General features: G+C 41.5%; 1 protein-coding gene across 2 annotated transcripts in view; it reads left to right on the top strand.

The window, feature by feature from the left end:
* Nucleotides 1-18,116, top strand: part of adgb (androglobin) — a 219,591-nt gene that overhangs the window by 143,661 nt on the left and 57,814 nt on the right. For both annotated transcript variants that reach the window (XM_072265653.1, XM_072265651.1), the window contains exons 26-32: nt 1,132-1,225; nt 8,445-8,579; nt 9,863-10,016; nt 10,159-10,346; nt 11,298-11,482; nt 13,303-13,490; nt 17,284-17,395. In XM_072265653.1, coding sequence (XP_072121754.1) covers nt 1,132-1,225; nt 8,445-8,579; nt 9,863-10,016; nt 10,159-10,346; nt 11,298-11,482; nt 13,303-13,490; nt 17,284-17,395 — 1,056 coding nt within the window. The remainder of the gene's footprint in view (nt 1-1,131; nt 1,226-8,444; nt 8,580-9,862; nt 10,017-10,158; nt 10,347-11,297; nt 11,483-13,302; nt 13,491-17,283; nt 17,396-18,116) is intronic.

Genomic DNA, 18,116 nt, shown 5'->3' with positions numbered 1-18,116 from the left:
CCGAGTGCTGAGCGCCATCTCTGTCTGAACGACTCGACCTCTTTCTCGGTCGCCAAAAGCAGGCAAGGCCGGGGATTTTGAGGCCTACCCTCCGAAAGATTCCAGACCACACAGTATTGACAGCAGCGAACGGGTGTTTCAGAAATTTCTCCAGATGTTCCCCTGTGCTTTCACATCCATTCTCCATCAAATCAGAATTGTCCATGGCCCCTATTTAACAGATACGATATCATTTTTCACCGGAGGGCTGCACACACGCAGGCGCGCCGCCATCTTCTCCTCCCACCTTCTTTTTCTCTTGTTTGTGACTGAACCCACATCTTCTTACTGAGAGGCTAAAGTGCTACCAGCTGAACATAGCCTTATACAGTGGAAGTCCTATGAGCCCTGATAATTATATGTTCTTAGTTCTGCGATTGTCTTCTTTATAAATCAGAGATCAGAACAGTAGACAATAATTCAAATATGGCCTAGGATTAAAATTATGTTTAGTATTACTTGTTTGGGTTTCATTTCTGCCTGTTTAGAAATGAACCTCCCTGTTTAGTTTGTTTTTAACAGTATTCCATACCAAGTATTCCACATTATTCAGTCCACTCATCCCAAATGATTCATGCAAATATTAATCCCTTCCCCTGAAGTGTTACTTGGGAACAGCTTCTTTCCAACTGTGATAAGACTGCTGAACGACTCCTGACCCGGACCTGGGCCGTACCCTCCAAATATCCGGACCTGCATCTTGGTCTTTTTGCAATACCTTACTTTCCATTTTTCTATTTTCTATTTATGATTTATAATTTAAATTTTTAATATTTACTGTCGATTTGTAATCCAGGGAGCAGGAAGTGCAGAATCAAATATCGCTATGATGATTGTACGTTCTAGTATCAATTGTTTGGCGACAATAAAGTATAAAGTATACTTTAAATGATTTCTGATTATATACCACTAATTCCCTTTGTTTCTTTACCCTATTTAGACTTTCTATGCTCAAGTAGAGTGTGCCTTTTTATTCTGAAGACTAAAATATAAGATAACACTTCTCAATATTGGAATTAATTTAAAATTAGTTGATCATTCATAAGGTTTATTAGTAACTCCTAAGACACATATTCTTTTGTACTAATATAGGGACAGAAGAAAATGAATATATCCAAGATATCCTGGATCAGTTTCGCTCTCTTCTAGAGTCAAACACAGAGGAAAATGGCTTATATTTGCTCAGGTATAATGCACTGAATATCAGTGAATCCCATGTATAGGTTTTCAAAGGTAATGTTTCATAAAATATTTCTTTAAATTGCTCATCAATATTTTCTACCATATCATATCCCTGAAGTAAAGTTATTGGAAGTATTACTTACACTAATCAAAAGCTACTTTGTTTCACAAAATAAAAAATGAGAAAATTAAAATACAAGCCCAGAAAATAACGTCCTAGCATTACCTCTCCAGTTAATTTAATAGCAGTGTTTCATTCACATAGGTTTGCTTTCATTTCCTGGCTGCAAACAATCAGGCTGGCTAACTGCTTCATAGAAAAGAAACAGCCCCTTTAGCTCACAGCATCTAAGCTGTCAATTATCTACATCCATAGTAATCTCACTTACTTGCATTAATCCTTTATTCCTATATGCCATGCTTATTCAAGTACCTGCCAGATACCGCTTAAATCTTGTTATTGTTCCTAAACCCCACCACCTCCTCTGGCAGCCTGTTCTGGATACCAGGTATTCTTTGTGTGAAAAATTCTCTTTCTCACCCTAAACCTATGGCACAACTAACATGGCAAACGGACTCTGGCTATCTATCCTCTCTATGCCTCTCATCATGAGAAACAGACACAGCCTATCAAATAACTTCAGCCTGCAATCCAGGCAACATCCTTGTGAATCATTTCTACCTTCTTTCTAGCATAATTGCACCTTTCCTATAGCAGAATTGTGTGATTTTCTACAATTGTAATCTAACTATTATTTTGTGTAACTGTTACATAGCATCCCAATTCTCACATTTAATACCTTAACTAATGAAGGCAAGAATGCCCAGTACTTTCTTCACCATCTTCCTAACTGTGTTGCCCCTTTTAGGAAATAATATACTTGTCCTTCAAGATCTCTCTGTTCAACAACACTCCCCAGGACCCCAGTGATGTGGTCCTGAGGTTATAGAGCTTCCATGCTTTTGACTTTCAAGTACTAGCATTTTCTGGTTTAAGAGTTGCTGTTAACTAAGAGTTACCTTGACAGTTTGTAGCAGTTAATTTTGTTCACTAGTATTAGACAAGACAGATTTACAGGTTTACAGAGGGAATTCTAATGGAGCAAGCTGTGTTGCCCAATATAATGTTTAACTTGTTGAGGATTGATGAGGCTGACATAATCTACGTAATAATCTATCAATCACCTTATATCTGTTAGTAGAAAAATTTAGGGGAGTCATGAGTGACTCAGTCACTGCAGGATACTGTCAGATCCTGATTTTTGCGATCCAAAGGTTCTTCGGAAGTTAAGAATAAGGCATAATACTTGTTGCTTGCAATTGTTTCATTAAGTGTTACAGGAGCAAAGAATAGAGAGGAAGGAGCATCCCGGGAGACAAAGAGAAAAGAAAAAAAGAAGCAGGAGCAGAAGACCAATCTAGAAAGTAGTATGTTCTCCTCATACCAGACTACTGATAACAGAAATTCCATTGATAACATTAACCAACCAAATAGCCAGTTTCAAGTAAAGTGACACCCACCACTGAAACCAAGAAGTTTGCAAAATAATACAGAGGCAACTCTAGTTACCAAAAAACTCACTGAACAATTGCGTGTGTATAGATGATTGTACAAAAATACAAACAAGCATAAGAAGTTAAACTACAAGAAAAATAACAATTCTACACCACAATCCAACAATACCTCCCCTGCCCCCCAGCCTCTGAATGCCTCTTTTGGCTATAGTATTTACAAGGCTGATCCAGTTACAGTACGAGTCAATAGTGACTACAACATCACCACCACAACCTTCCAGGATGTTGATTGAAATTTTATGATGATAATTCCAATGAATGACAAAGATTGGTGGTTAGGTAGCATCTCTAATTAGAAATGATAATTGTATTTCACAGATGTCAAATCCATTATCTGTCCAAACCTAAAAGTTGACAAGGTCATGTTATATGCAGGCATAAACTTGCTTTGGAACTACAAGTGGAATTGAATCACCAGCAAACATCCTCTACTGAAAGGAAATAACTGCAGGTATTTAGATCTAGAACACTGATCTATGAATCTCCTGCAGCTGCATTTCACCAGGCTGTGATTAGATTTTACATCGTTCTTCTCCTGCCTTTCTTCTCAAGAAAACAAAGGAAATGATTTTCATGCTGTCTATTGATGCCTGCTGAACTGGTTTTGGCATGTTTTCTCTAAGATCTTTTGTCAATAGTATTTGTTCTACACAGGCACATTGTAAGTATCATTACAATCAGATCTCATTTGCTTCTCACCTTTGAATGGAATGTCTGCTCCTTGTTCTTCCTGGGAGCTAAAAAATTTCAAACAAACTATTTCTCCTTATTCTGTCGGATAATATTAGAAAATCTTTTACCACCTTCTCTCTCACTATTAAGAACATAAGAAGATGGAGCAAAAACAGGTCATTTGGTCCATTGATCTGGTCTCCATTCCACCTATCTGCTTTTCCCCCATAACCCTTAATACCCCTGCAATGCAAAAATCTATCTAACTATGTCTTAAATATATTTAATGAGATAACTCCACTGCTTCCTTGGGCTGAATACCATAGATTCACAACTCTCTGGGAAAACCAGTTCCACTTCATCTCCATCCTGAATCAATTCCCCTGAATCTTGAGGGTATGTTCCCTAGTTCTCTTCTCACTTGCCAGTGGAAATAACTTTTCGTGCCTCTATCTTATCTATCATTTTCATAATTGTATATGTTTCTATAAGATCACCTCTCATTCTTTTGAATTCTGGCAAATATAGTCCTAGGTGACGCAATCTCTCCTCATAGGTTAACACATTCATCTCCAGAATCAACCTCGTGAACTTCCTCTGTAACGCTTCTAAAGCCAGAATGTCTTTACTCAAGTAAGGAGACCAGAACTGCACGCAGTACTCCAGATATGGTCTCACCAGTACTCTGTACAGTTGCAGAATTAACTCCCTGCTCTTAGATTCAATTCCTCTAGAAATGAAGGCCAACATTCCAATTGCCTTCTTTATAGCCTATTACACCTGCAAACCAACTTCTTGCGATAAATGCACAAGTGTTGCCAAGTCCCTCTCACACAAAAGCATGCAGTAATCTTTCACCATTTGTATAATAACCTAATTTTCTATTGTATATGGCAGTATGGTAGCTTAGCAGTTAGCACAATGGTTTTACCATGCCTGCTGACTGGGTCTTAATCCTGCCAAAGGGTCTTGGCATGAAAATCCAACTCTACTTTTTCTCATAGGTGCTGCCTGGCCTGCTGAGTTTTGCGTGTGTTGCTTGGATTTCCAGCATCTGCAATTTTTATCTTGTTTGGGGTCTTAATCGACTGGGTTTTGATTCGCACTACTGTCTGTAAGGAGTTTGTACGTTCTCCATCTGAGTGTGGATTTCCTCCAGGTCCTCCAGTTTCTCCCACATTCCAAAAACCCTACACGAGGATTAGTGAGTTGTAGGCATGCTGTGTTGGCAATGGAAGTGCAGTGACACTCACAAAGAAGAAACATACAAATTAGCCAGAAAAAGCAGCACACCTGAGGACTGGGAGAAATTCAGAGTCCAGCAGAGGAGGACAAAGGGCTTAATTAGGAAAGGGAAAAAAGATTATGAGGGAAAGCTGGCAGGGAACTTAAAAACTGACTATAAAAGCTTTTATAGAAATGTGAAAAGAAAAAGATTGGTTAAGACAAATGTAGGTCCCTTACAGTCAGAAACAGGTGAATTGATCATGGGGAACAAGGACATGGCAGACCAATTGAATAACTACTTTGGTTCTGTCTTCACTAAGGAGGACATAAATAATCTTCTGGAAATAGTAGGGGACCGAGAATCTAGTGAGATGGAGGAACTGAGGGAAATACATGTTAGTAAGGAAGTGGTGTTAGGTAAATTGAAGGGATTGAAGGCAGATAAATCCCCAGGGCCAGATGGTCTGCATCCCATAGGACTTAAGGAAGTAGCCCAAGAAATAGTGGATGCATTAGTGATAGTTTTCCAAAACTCTTTAGATTCTGGATTAGTTCCTGAGGATTGGAAGGTGGCTAATGTAACCCCGCTTTTTAAAAAAGGAGGGAAAGAGAAACCGGGGAATTATAAACCGGTTAGCCTAACGTCGGTGGTGAGGAAAAAGCTAGAGTCAGTTATCAAAGATGTGATAACAGCACATTTGGAAAGCAGTGAAATCATCGGACAAAGTCAGCATGGATTTGTGAAAGGAAAATCATGTCTGACGAATCTCATAGAATTTTTTGAGGATGTAACTAGTAGAGTGGATAGGGGAGAACCAGTGGATGTGGTATATTCAGATTTTCAAAAGGCTTTTGACAAGGTTCCACACAGGAGATTAGTGTGCAAACTTAAAGCACACGGTATTGGGGGTAAGGTATTGATGTGGATAGAGAATTGGTTAGCAGACAGGAAGCAAAGAGTGGGAATAAACGGGACCTTTTCAGAATGGCAGGCGGTGACTAGTGGGGTACCGCAAGGCTCAGTGCTGGGACCCCAGTTGTTTACAATATATATTAATGACTTGGATGAGGGAATTAAATGCAGCATCCCCATGTTTGCGGATGACACGAAGCTGGGCGGCAGTGTTAGCTGTGAGGAGGATGCTAAGAGGATGCAGGGTGACTTGGACAGGTTAGGTGAGTGGGCAAATTCATGGTAGATGCAATTTAATGTAGATAAATGTGAGGTTATCCACTTTGGTGGCAAGAACAGGAAAACAGATTATTATCTGAATGGTGGCCGATTAGGAAAAGGGGAGGTGCAAAGAGACCTGGGTGTCATTGTACACCAGTCATTGAAAGTGGGCATGCAGATACAGCAGGCGGTGAAAAAGGCGAATGGTATGCTGGCACTTATAGCGAGAGGATTCGAGTACAGGAGCAGGGAGGTACTACTGCAGTAGTACAAGGCCTTGGTGAGACCACACCTGGAGTATTGTGTGCAGTTTTGGTCCCCTAATCTGAGGAAAGACATTCTTGCCATAGGGGGAGTACAAAGAAGGTTCACCAGATTGATTCCTGGGATGGCAGGACTTTCATATGATGAAAGACTGGATTGGTTAGGCTTATACTCTCTGGAATTTAGAAGATTGAGGGGGGATCTGATTGAAACATATAAAATTCTAAAGTGATTGGACAGGCTAGATGGAGGAAGATTGTTCCCGATGTTGGGGAAGTCCAGAACAAGGGGTCACAGTCTGAGGATAAAGGGGAAGCCTTTTAGGACTGAGATGAGGAAAAACTTCTTCACACAGAGAGTGGTGAATCTGTGGAATTCTCTGCCACAGGAAACAGTTGAGGCCAGTTCATTGGCTATATTTAAGAGGGAGTTAGATATGGCCCTTGTGGCTAAAGGGATCGGGGGTATGGAGAGAAGGCAGGTGCAGGGTTCTGAGTTGGATGATCAGCCATGATCGTACTGAATGGTGGTGCAGGCTCGAAGGGCCGAATAGCCTACTCCTGCACCTATTTTCTATGTTTCTATGTTTCCCCAGCATATTGCAAAAATGAATGCACAAACAGCTTAATTCACTGTATGTTTTGATGTTTTGATATACGTGTGACAAATAAAGCTAATTTTAATCTCCTTCCAAAGTGGACAACCTCACATTTACCAATATTGTACTCTATCTGCCAGACCCTTGTCCACTCACTTAATCCATCTATATCTCTCTACATCCTCTGCACAATTTGCTTTTCCACTCAATTCAGTGTCATCAGCAAACTTAGGTATGGTACACTCAGTCCCCTCTTCGAAGTAGCTAATGCCTGTCATGAACAGTTGTATATTGGGCCCTCAGCCACTCTGTTCACCAATGACTGTCAACCAGAGAAACACTCATTAATCCACCTCTCTACCTTCTATTGGTTAACCAGTTTTCTATATATGCTAATACATTACTTCCAACTGCATGCATTCTTATCTTAAGGTAAGTCATTTTTACAGCACTTTATTCCAGCCCCACCCAGAGTTTAAGGATCCTTTCTTTCCTTGTTCTTTGGGAGTCATGATGTTTTAGGAATAGACCGTCTGTAGGTGGACTAGGTACAGTATACAGTTCTGGTCACCACTATACAGAAAGGATGTGGTAGCGACAGAGAAAGTACAGAGATTCGCCAGGATATTGCCTGGAATGGGGGACTTTAGTTTTAAGAAGATTGTTGGATAGTTTGGACTTGTTCTTTCTGGGACATGGGAGGCCAAGGGGTAACCATATGAAGATTTATAGTTACAAGGAGTATAGAACATTTAGTCAGGATAGCCAGTCAGAATGGTTTTCCCAGGGTAGTGGCATCCAGATCTAAAGAGCATAGGTGTAAAGTGACAGTGGAGAAATTTATAGGAGATCTGAGCGGTATATTTTTCACTGAGAAGGTAGTGAACATCTGGAATGAGCTTCTGGAGGAGGTGGTGAAGGCAAATGCAACTACAATGTTTAAAAGGCATTTGGACCGATATTTGAATTGGAACAATGTAGAAGGATGCAGAACTAAAGTGGGCAAATAGAATTAGCATCAGGATTGGCATGGAAGAGATGGGCTGAAAGGACTTGTATATTTCTATGATTCTACAAAGTGCTGTTGCAGCTGTTTCCTCAGAAAGCTTTGCACTACTCTACTTTCACTGATAGACTGCTGGACTTTGAATGCTGAAGCTTTGGTATTCAAATACTCAAGGCCTGCATTTCCCAGATTTCCTGTCACACAGCTTGCAGTGTACCTCAAAAGAACTGGCAAAATATACCACGCCCATTACTTATGTTTACCTAGAAAGTCAGCCTCTAATTAAATAGATCAAAGAGGAGGCCCAACTAATTTTGAGTAAGATTACTAATGAGTTAAACTTGTCTAAACTTGTCTGAATTAAATGTCCTGGAGCAAGTCAGAATGGCACAACAATGATGTGAAATTATCGATCCACCCTAACTTGCCCCTGCTGTCATCTTGTTCATTCTGGATGTATATTTTGCTCTGATAGCTAATGTGAACAAAGATTTGGTCTGTCTATCAATTCCCAAGCTCAAGTGTGTGTTTGGTTCACTGCTCTTCTCATAGTGAGAGCCAAAACATTGCCAGAAGCATTAGAGAAGAAATTATCCCAAAGAGTTGTCAGATTTCTGAGAAACATCAAGATCCTTATTATCATCAGCTAGGTGTAAAAGTAAAGCTGTTTTCACATGCACTCATTTGTTTTTGTTTTATTCTTCAAGGTACCTGTTTGACAATAATCCAAAACTGGCAAAATTGTATCGCTTTTATGAAGATGAATCGAGCAGGACTGTATATGCTGACTATACAACCTCGTACAGTGAGCATCCTCCCAACTTCTGGTTTGTGTTATTCAGGTATAAACTGAAACTTGGTTTGTCAGTAACTTCATTGAGGTTTTCACTAGTGTTTCTCTTCTTAGGTTTACTCTCCAGTTTCCTGGGTTCTATGGGGGCTAATGGGGTTAATATGGGAACTGCAGACATTTCACAGATTGGGAAGGAGGTGGTTAGTGTGGTCGAAAAATGCGTTGTTAATGATGTGGTGTGCTCAGATTCAACCTGATTGTTTTCATAAGCATACATATACAGGGGTATACACCCCATAAAAATCAGGTTTTTGCAACAGCAGCACAGTACATTACAGATATGACAAACATAAGTTAACATCAACTTAAATCAACAATCAGCCACTCATGTAGGCCTCCTGTGTTCTCCTGACACATGGAGTGAACATCGGCAGTACCAATCCCGGAATCATCCTTCTCTTTAGCAATCATCAGCCAGATGCTCCCTCCATTTCTCCAAGGGAATTTTGAACACATCCTTAAATCTGTTTCTTTATTCACCTGTTAATCTCTTCCCACAACAGGGCTCAAAATAGAGTCTTTGTTTCAGGAATCTGGTGTTGGGCCAGACACCATAGCTGAGTGAGTGTAACCAGGGCCTCAAGTGATGGGGGTGTTGGCTTACAAGAGGTTGCCAATGTGGGTCTGGTTATTTTATCCTTGAACTTGGAGTAATCCTGCAAACACAGTGTTAGTGATAATTTTCCAGTGCCCTGAGGTGCCTGCTGCAGGTAGAACAGGTCTCTGAAGCACATAAAAGGGCAGTAGACCATGAATATTCTACCAGGTCTAAAGTCGTGATCATCAAATACCTTTTAAAAGAATCAAACAAAGGCCCTTCCTGGTGCATTGAAGGTGGTGGTGAATTTCATCAGCAATATCTGCCTTCACTGAGAGTTAGCTCCCAAGATCTGTTAAGGGATCCACTTTTTCCAAAATCTTACCATGAACCATTATTGTTGGAAGGCTGTATGGTGCCACAAGGACCTTGGTCTTGCAGGTATTAAGTGCAAAGCCCATCCTCTTGTACACTTTGGTAAATAAGTTGATGATGTCTTTGAAATCAGTCCCTATGTGTAACTGCAAACATCATCTGTGTACTGCAACTTAACTACTGAGGCTCACTTATTTTTGGCTCAGGGGTGCAGTCACGGTAGCATGAATAGTTTTCTGTTAGCTCTTAGCTCTGCTCCTTTGGGAAGATTGTTGAAGAGTGGTGCCACATTAGGGTATTGATATCCCCTGGTTAAGTAACGTGCGTTGGCTGTGTAACTGAATCTTGTCTATCTGCAGAGAGGTGTTCCACATGCCAGAGGAAATGTTGCTGGTACCCAAGGTTTACACTACATTACTGGCCTCTGTTCTCCACGTGATCAATAACGACACAGGAGAGGAAATTCCCAGGGTTTTTCAAAAGGTGGCACCATACGTCTATACTAAAAACAAGGTAGAACAAGGAATTCTGAGAGAATTGATCATCAATTTTTGAGGAAATTTGCTTTTCTAAACTTTCTCTTTAGGCTATGAAGATATTCGTCATCACAAAATATGATTGCCTAACACTGTATACTTTTTTATTTTATAAATAGAGCGGCTATACATTCGTGGCTGAAGCTCACTCAGGAGGTTTCACACTTCCCTCTGGTAAATGGAAAATGCGTTTGATTGCCTCCAACCAACCTCTTCCCACCCTGTTAAATGAAACTGTGAACAGCAACTTTACCATGAAAGAAATTAAGTCTTACTACATCCCAAATGATAAAGACCTTATCTTCAGGTAGTCATTAAGAAAGATTTGTTTTATATTTTGACCTTGCAGAAATGCCTGCACTTCTTGAAAATAATTATGAGACAAGTATTCCCAACCTGGCCACTGATAGTGTTCTGTAAGATGAAAATCCAGTGAAATGGGACCACTGATGATTAAGCTGGATTGACAGATCATCAGGTCTAATGTAACAAGCTGAGAATAAACCTGGACTTGGGTATTTTAATAGTACTCATGAATAAAACTTAAGGAACATAACTTTCCAGTTTAACTTGTAGTACAAATTGAATGAAATATGAGTTATATTGTTTGGAATTACTTTTGTTTTATTTTAAGCAAAAATCGTCTAAAAAATTTAGAAATATGAAAACTTCCCCCCTGACACCACTTCTAATATACTAGAACATGGGTGGCATGTAGCTCAGTGGTTAACATAATACAGGATCAACAACCTGGGCTCAATTCCACCGTTATCTGTAAGAAGTTCTTACCTTCTCCCTCCAGATACACTCATTTGCTCCCACATTCCAAAGATGTATGGGGTAGTAGGTCCTACTCCTCAGCTTTTTTTCTCCAGTCCTGCCAAAGGGCTTCAGACCGAAACGTCAACAGTACTTTTTTCCATAGATGCTGCCTGGCCTGCTGAGTTCCTCCAGCATTTTGTGTGTTGCTCGGATTTCCAGCATCTGCAGATTTTCTTTTGTTTGGGATAGTAGATTAATTAGTCAATATGGGTGTAATTAGGTGGCATGGGTTTGTTGGGCAGGAAGGGGCTGTTACTAAGCTGTATCTCTAAATAAAATAAATAAATGACAAACTTTTAGAAACCGAGGGTCAATACTTGACTACCTGGGACATTCATCATTCAGGAGCTAGGATTATAGCTCCACGTACATAAATTCTGAAAGCAAGATCTATTTTTAAGTTAAGATTTCTGTTTTTCACTGATACGCATTACAGGTTCCAGATTAATGTGAATGCAACCCATTTAACAACTGTCCATGTACAAACCTCCAAGCCAGATGTATACATCAAGTTACAAATCCTAGATCAGGAGAAAGAAGTAGCCAAAGCAACCGGAAAAGGCCAGGCTGTCATTCCTTCATTTACGTTTTACCAAAGTGTGAGACATTCAACCGTGCAGAGTAAGTGTGCCCAGACTCATCTCTTTTTTATTGCCTTTTCTCTATCTGTTCCATTCCTATCACCTGCCTTTACACTTCCTCATTATTATTTTTATTTATGACCTGCAGACAATTGACATAAACAAAAGGAGGTATGGGTATGAGGGGTATAGATAGAGTAAATACATCAGGCTTTTTCCACTGAGATTGGATGAGAGAAGAAGGAGAGGTTACGGTTGAGGGTGAAATGTAAAATGTTTAAGAGGAAATTTCTTCACTCAGAGGGTGCTGGACGTGTGGAACAAGCTGCCAGCAGAAGTAGTGTTTACATTTAAGAGAAACTTGGATAGTCATCTGGATGGGAGGCGTATGCCACGACTATGTTCGGGATGCATGTCATTGGGACTAGGCAGAATAATGGATCAGAACAGACGAGATGAGGAACAGCCGAGAGGTAATGTTACAGCTATACAGGACCCTGGTCAGACCCCACTTGGAGTACTGTGCTCAGTTCTGGTCACCTCACTACAGGAAGGATGTGGAAACCATAGAAAGGGTGCAGAGGAGATTTACAAGGATGTTGCCTGGATTGGGGCCTTATGAAAACAGGTTGAGTGAACTTGGCCTTTTCTCCTTGGAGCGACGGAAGATGAGAAGTGACCTGATAGAGGTGTATATGATGACGAAAGGCATTGATCTTGTGGATAGTCAGAGGCTTTTTCCCAGGGCTGAAATGGCTAACACGAGAGGGCACAGTTTTAAGGTACTTGGAAGTAGGTACAGAGGAGATGTCAGGGGTAAGATTTTTTACGCAGAGACTGGTGAGTGCATGGAATGGGCTGCTGGCAACTGTGGTGGAGGCGGATACAAAAGGGTCTTTTAAGAGACTCCTGGATAGGTACATGGAGCTTAGAAAAATAGAGGGCTATGGGTAACCCTTGGTAATTTCTAAAGTAAGTACATGTTTGGCACAGCATTGTGGGCCAAAGGGCCTATATTGTGCTGTAGGTTTTCTATGTTTCTATGAGCCGAAGGGCCTGTACTGTGCTGTGATGTTCTCTGACCCTGTGACTGGGGACAAGGTTATGCACAGGGAAGACAATAACCCAAGCCTAGACCGTACCTTATAAAACTATCCCTTAAATCTATGTCCAGTGAGCAGCTTGGAATCCTGTTATGCAGGAGGAAGCAAGGTGGCTTGTTATGCATGTGTTGGCTCTTGTACAGAATTACTGAATTATCCAGCTAGAACTATGCTCTTGCTCTATCCTCGCAGCCTTGACATACTCATCACGTTAAGATTTTCTGTAATTCACTGGCCTTAGCCAATCCATAAAGATTTATTATTTTAATACTAAAGTCTCCCAAGTAATTTCTAAGATCAGTCATTTCCTATCTTTGTTTGACCTATAACAGCTACCTGCATATATGTGAGAGAAGCAGACCCATTAGACCCACATCAGTAATTTGCCAGATAATAGAATTGATGAATGGGAGTACAGTTGAATGCTTGGACTTCCAAACCTGCTCCATTTCACCAGGATGTTAAAATCTCTATTCTCGATATTTCCATAGAATATACCTTCTGTAGCAACACTCCTGCCACAGAATTTTAACTTTGCATATTTTTGTAGAGTCCTAGAATTTTATATCTTGTAATACCTTTGCTGCTTTCTTGAAAACCATCTAACTGATCATAGGCTTTTGCCCTTTCTTCGTGGCCTTCAATTTTTCTCTTTTTCATGTACTATTTCCTTTTTCAAAATTACTGCTGAATCTGCAATCATCACTGTTATAAAACTGTACAGTGTTGATAATAATTACATCACATTTGGTTTCAGAGTCTTCAGTTAAACAGCCCGATACTCTTGCTGTTCACGGAGGGCCAAAGAAGTCAGGAAGTACTTCAAGCAAAACAGGAAAAGGTTCTTTGAAGTCAGGAAGTGACCGAAAGTCATCTCCTTTAAAAGTTGAAAGAACCTTCAGTCCAACTACATTGATTGAGGAAATGCCAGCCGCTCCAGAAGTGGTAAGCACTGGATTGGATTAACATTAGTTGTAACTTGCTTTCCCTCTGCATGCTAAGGTTAAAGGATGCAGGGACACCACAGTAGGATTGAACTCAACATTGTTTCCAGAGGCAAAAGGAAAGCCAGAACAATAAACTTCAATAAATTAAAATCCAAACAAAACTGCAGATCTGATTTAAAAATAAAAGATGCCAGAAACGCTCTGCGGGTTAGGCAGCATGTGTGGAAAGAGAAATAGTTAACCTTTCAAATTAATTCTGTTTCTCTTTCCACATTTTCTGTTTTTTTAATTTCAAAATATACTTTATTCAAAAATAAATATATATAATAAACCATTCAATAACTTTCCATCCTTTACATATGTTTCCATTATAGTCAGTGCATATCCGTATTTATAGCCACCCATGTGGCACTCCAGTAGTTCAGCTTACCACATCATTGTTGAGGGGTATACTCCCCGCCACCCCACCCCTCCCACTCCCACGGGCGGAGAAACCTATACCGTGATCCTTCCCCACCGGGCCCTTGCGGTGGCTGCACCGAGTTTCAGTGCGTCCCTCAGCACGTACTCCTGCAGCCGAGAATGTGCCAGTCGGCAGCATTCTCCCACAGACATCTCCATGTGCTGGTAGATCATCAAGTTTCGGGCTGACCAAAGAGCGTCTTTCACCGAGTTGATGATCTGCCAGCAGCACCGGATGTTGGTCTCCGTGTGCGTCCCCGGGAACAGCCCGTAGATCAGAGAGTCCTCTGTTACGCAGCTGCTGGGGATGAAACGTGACACTAGCCCATCCATCCTCCTCCAAACCCTCTCTGCGAACTGACAGTGTGCAAAGAGGTGGGTCAGAGACTCCTCACTGCAGTCCTCCCGTGGGCAGTGGGGTGCGGAGACGACGTTCTGGGCGTACAGGAGGGCTCTGACTGGGAGGGCCCCTCTCACCGCCAGCCAGGCGAGGTCTTGGTGCCTGTTGGTGAGATCTGGCGATGAGGCATTTTGCCAGATGAACTGGACGGTCTGCTCAGGGAACCATGCCACTGTGTCCATCACGTCCTTCTCCTGCAGTGCCTGCAGGACATTACGTGCCGACCACTGCCTGATGGCCCTGTGGTCAAAGGCGTTCTCCTGGAAGAACTTTTCTACGTAGGATAGGTATGCCGGCAACGATCAGCTGACTGGGGCGTTGCACAGGAGTGGGGCCAGACCCATCCTTCGTAGCCAGGGCGACAAGTAGAACCTGGGCACATAGTGGTACTTGGTGCCCACATACCTGGTTTCTACACACAACCTGATGCAGCCACATACGAAGCTGGCCATCAGGGTGAGGGCGACATTGGGGACGTTCTTGCCCCCGTTGTCCAGGGACTTGTGCATGACGGTCCGTCTCACCCGCTCCATCTTGGATCCCCAGATGAATCTGAAGACAGCTCGGTTGATTTCCGAGCTGTAGGAGTGGGGGACGGGCCAGACCTGCCCTAAGTACAGCAGCCCTGAGAGCACCTCACACCTGATGACCAGGTTCTTGCCCGTTATCGACAGGGAGCGCCCTCCCCACAGTCCCAGTTTCTGCTTCACCTTGGCAGTCCACTCCTGCCAGTTCTTGTTGCACACCTCGGCCGCTCCGAACCAGATCCCCAACACCTTCATGTGGTCAGACCTGATGGTGAAGAGGACGCTGGATCGATCGGGCCAGTTGACAAAGAGCATGGCTTCGCTCTTCGTGCGGTTGACCCTGGCCCGCAATGCTAGCTCGAACTGTTCGCAGATGCTAATCAACCTGCGAACTGACCTCGGATCAGAGCAGAAGATGTTTTTACTTCAATCAGCTTCAAGTTCTGCTATGAATGTGCTCACTTGACTGTGAATCCTGGTGAGTGGTGAGCTTAGTCCACCACTTTTTGTTTGTTATGGGGACTGCTTGCTTCCACTTCTGCAACATCTCCTTCCTCTGCCAAACCCTCACCAATAATAGCCAACCTCAGCAACCCTCACAGACAGACTTTGTGTTTAATTATTACAAACAATCATTGCTTTCACCACTGCCTCTCAATAATAAAACCCACCAGAGTCAGTGCTGTCAACGAAAGGAGTAGTTGTATGCATGGGGTAAGTGAGGGCAGGAGTCATTGGAATTAACTGTCACGTTTTACAAGTGTTTCATAAATGCAGGAGAATGCATCTTCCACACCACTTTGGGATTAACTTGGATCCTGACACTGGTGCACCAGGAAATCCTTAATAAATGAAACTAGGGATGAAAGATTTAATTCATGAGGATAGGTTATGTGCACAAGGCTTGTTTTCCTTGAGAATGGGGCCTCCCCAGTTACAAACATCCTACTTATGGATGTCCTGTACATATGAATGAGTGTTTAGGACATTAGTGGGATGGATGAGCTGGCTGCTGTGTGCTTGCAGGCACCTTCTGTTGGGTGGGAATGGGAAAATTCTGTCCACCTTCTCTCTCCATCATACCTTCCATGACAGTTGGCGGCTGGCTCAAGCTGAGCTGAGAATGCTGAGCAGATACGCTCACTCACTGAGTCAATGAGACCCGCTGGAGGTTGTTCTTCCCACGCCTGCTCACTCTCCCATCACAGCAGTGTTTGTGACTCTCCTACGTATTGTTTCTGCTCATTTCCAATTTATGAACACTGGGTTATGAACAGTTCTCAGGAACAGAACCCTGCCAGAACCTAGAGAATTCCTGCATGGATAGTTAAAGAGGGATTTTTTTTTACAATTAATGCTATTTTTGTGCAATTTTGATTGGAGCAGACCGGCTCTACAGCCAACAAATGACACAGCACTAACTTGAACTGAACTGAACATTCATAGATTGCTTCAATGACTTTGTGGTTTGATGTTTTATATTCTGTGTTATTCGCTTGTTTTTTGCATTTGCACAATTTTTTTGTGTGTTAGGTGTTTGATTTTTTTTAGCGGGCTCCATGGAGTTTCTTTGTTTCATCGCTGTCTGTGAGAAGACAAATCTTAGGTCTATATACTGCATACATACTGTGTTAATAAATGTACTGTATGTTGAATCTTTGAAACTGATGCAATTAAATGCTTTTCATTTGGAATACATTGGCATTAAATTTTGGAACTTACTCATTCAGACCTTACTGTCATGTTAAATGATACTTGCCACAAGAAGGAAGTTTGAAACATTTCCCTTCCTCTTGTAACTCTTCTTCCCCTCCCTCAACTCCAACCTACCCTACCACAGTTTTGAGGTGTATTCAAGGTTGTAAAAATGGGACTACTGTGTTTGTTTAAGGCAAGGATATTAAGAGTTGCCAAAAGCCATGGACTCACTGAAAAGCAAAACAAGCTTGAAGAGGTTGAATGGTTCAGCTTCTGTGCTCCTTGTGAAACCAGATGCAGCACGATCATCTCAATCCTACCATTACACCATCAATTAAATCTAAAACAGGAATTGCTACAGGGGCTCTTTCCAAAGTATTCTGCAGCTTTGCCAAAATAATTGCCAAAAACTTGGAAAAGCTGAGGTTTCAGAAGGGAAATGTGAAAATCAATGTGGAAATTCATCCCTCTGTTCTTTACAATAATTTTAACATTTTGTGCTTGTTATTGGAAGAAGTAATAAAACATCAACCTTTGACACATCAAGCAGTTTAATTCCTTTTAATGAGTTAAATATTTGACATTTCAATTCTTTTCTTTTTTTGGTTACATTTGTAAAAATGGCAGGATGTGCGCAAGAAAGCATGAAATCACAACCTAGTTACTTGATTGTAATGTTAAATTAACAATTTGATATTCCACAGATTCATAAATACATAATTCAAGCACTAGTTCTTCACGAAAGCTGGCCGCTAAACAAAAGTGATTTAACTTTTGCTGAATCACAAAAGGATGTGGACTGCAGCGAGATTACAGGTAAAGTTGTTAATTCATTGAAAAGAATGGATGTTTACAGCAAAGTATCATATAATAGTCAATCCAATTTATTTTAAATTACTGATTACCATGTACAATCCTCACAATAATAGATATAAGCTTAATGAACAGAAAATCTAGGTGCCATCTGTCAGAAGCTAAAGATCAAAATTCATTTTCTACATTAACTTCCTCTGTTTTTTCACACTGAAGGCACAGCAACAATGATATACCTTAAGCACTCTGTACTTCATTTACGAAGTGTGCCTTTTTATGTCAGGTTCCACAATGGCAGTTATTTCCAGTCTTGTTGCAGCTACAGGCCTTTTGTCACTAGGTGGTGCTATGGCAGCCTACCACCTCGACAACACTTCGATTCAAAGGACCATGCCTCAATACATCATCTCACGGGCTTCCAAATACTCTTCTTGAATACCTTAATCTACTCAGGAATCCCATGCTTCATTCCCAACTCCCCTCACTTCTGATGCTTTGTGATCTACCCATTTCCTTATCTGCCCTTATCTTTGCTCATAACAACTCTGTGGCATCCTTATTCCTCACCACGTTCACTCCTGGTCACTGGCCACTCACTCCCATGCATTAGTTTTGGGCAACCTTCTTGGTATTTGCACCATCACATCCACCTTTGACTGCACATGAGCCTCAGTCCTGGGTATTGCAACCTTTCAGAGATCGTTCTTGATTTTTCACTGTCTCA

The sequence above is a fragment of the Mobula birostris genome, chromosome 8 (assembly GCF_030028105.1).
Source record: "Mobula birostris isolate sMobBir1 chromosome 8, sMobBir1.hap1, whole genome shotgun sequence".
NCBI classification, from domain to species: Eukaryota; Metazoa; Chordata; class Chondrichthyes; order Myliobatiformes; family Myliobatidae; genus Mobula; species Mobula birostris.
Note: the sequence above shows the minus strand (reverse complement) of the source record. Positions and strands in the feature narration are given on the sequence as shown.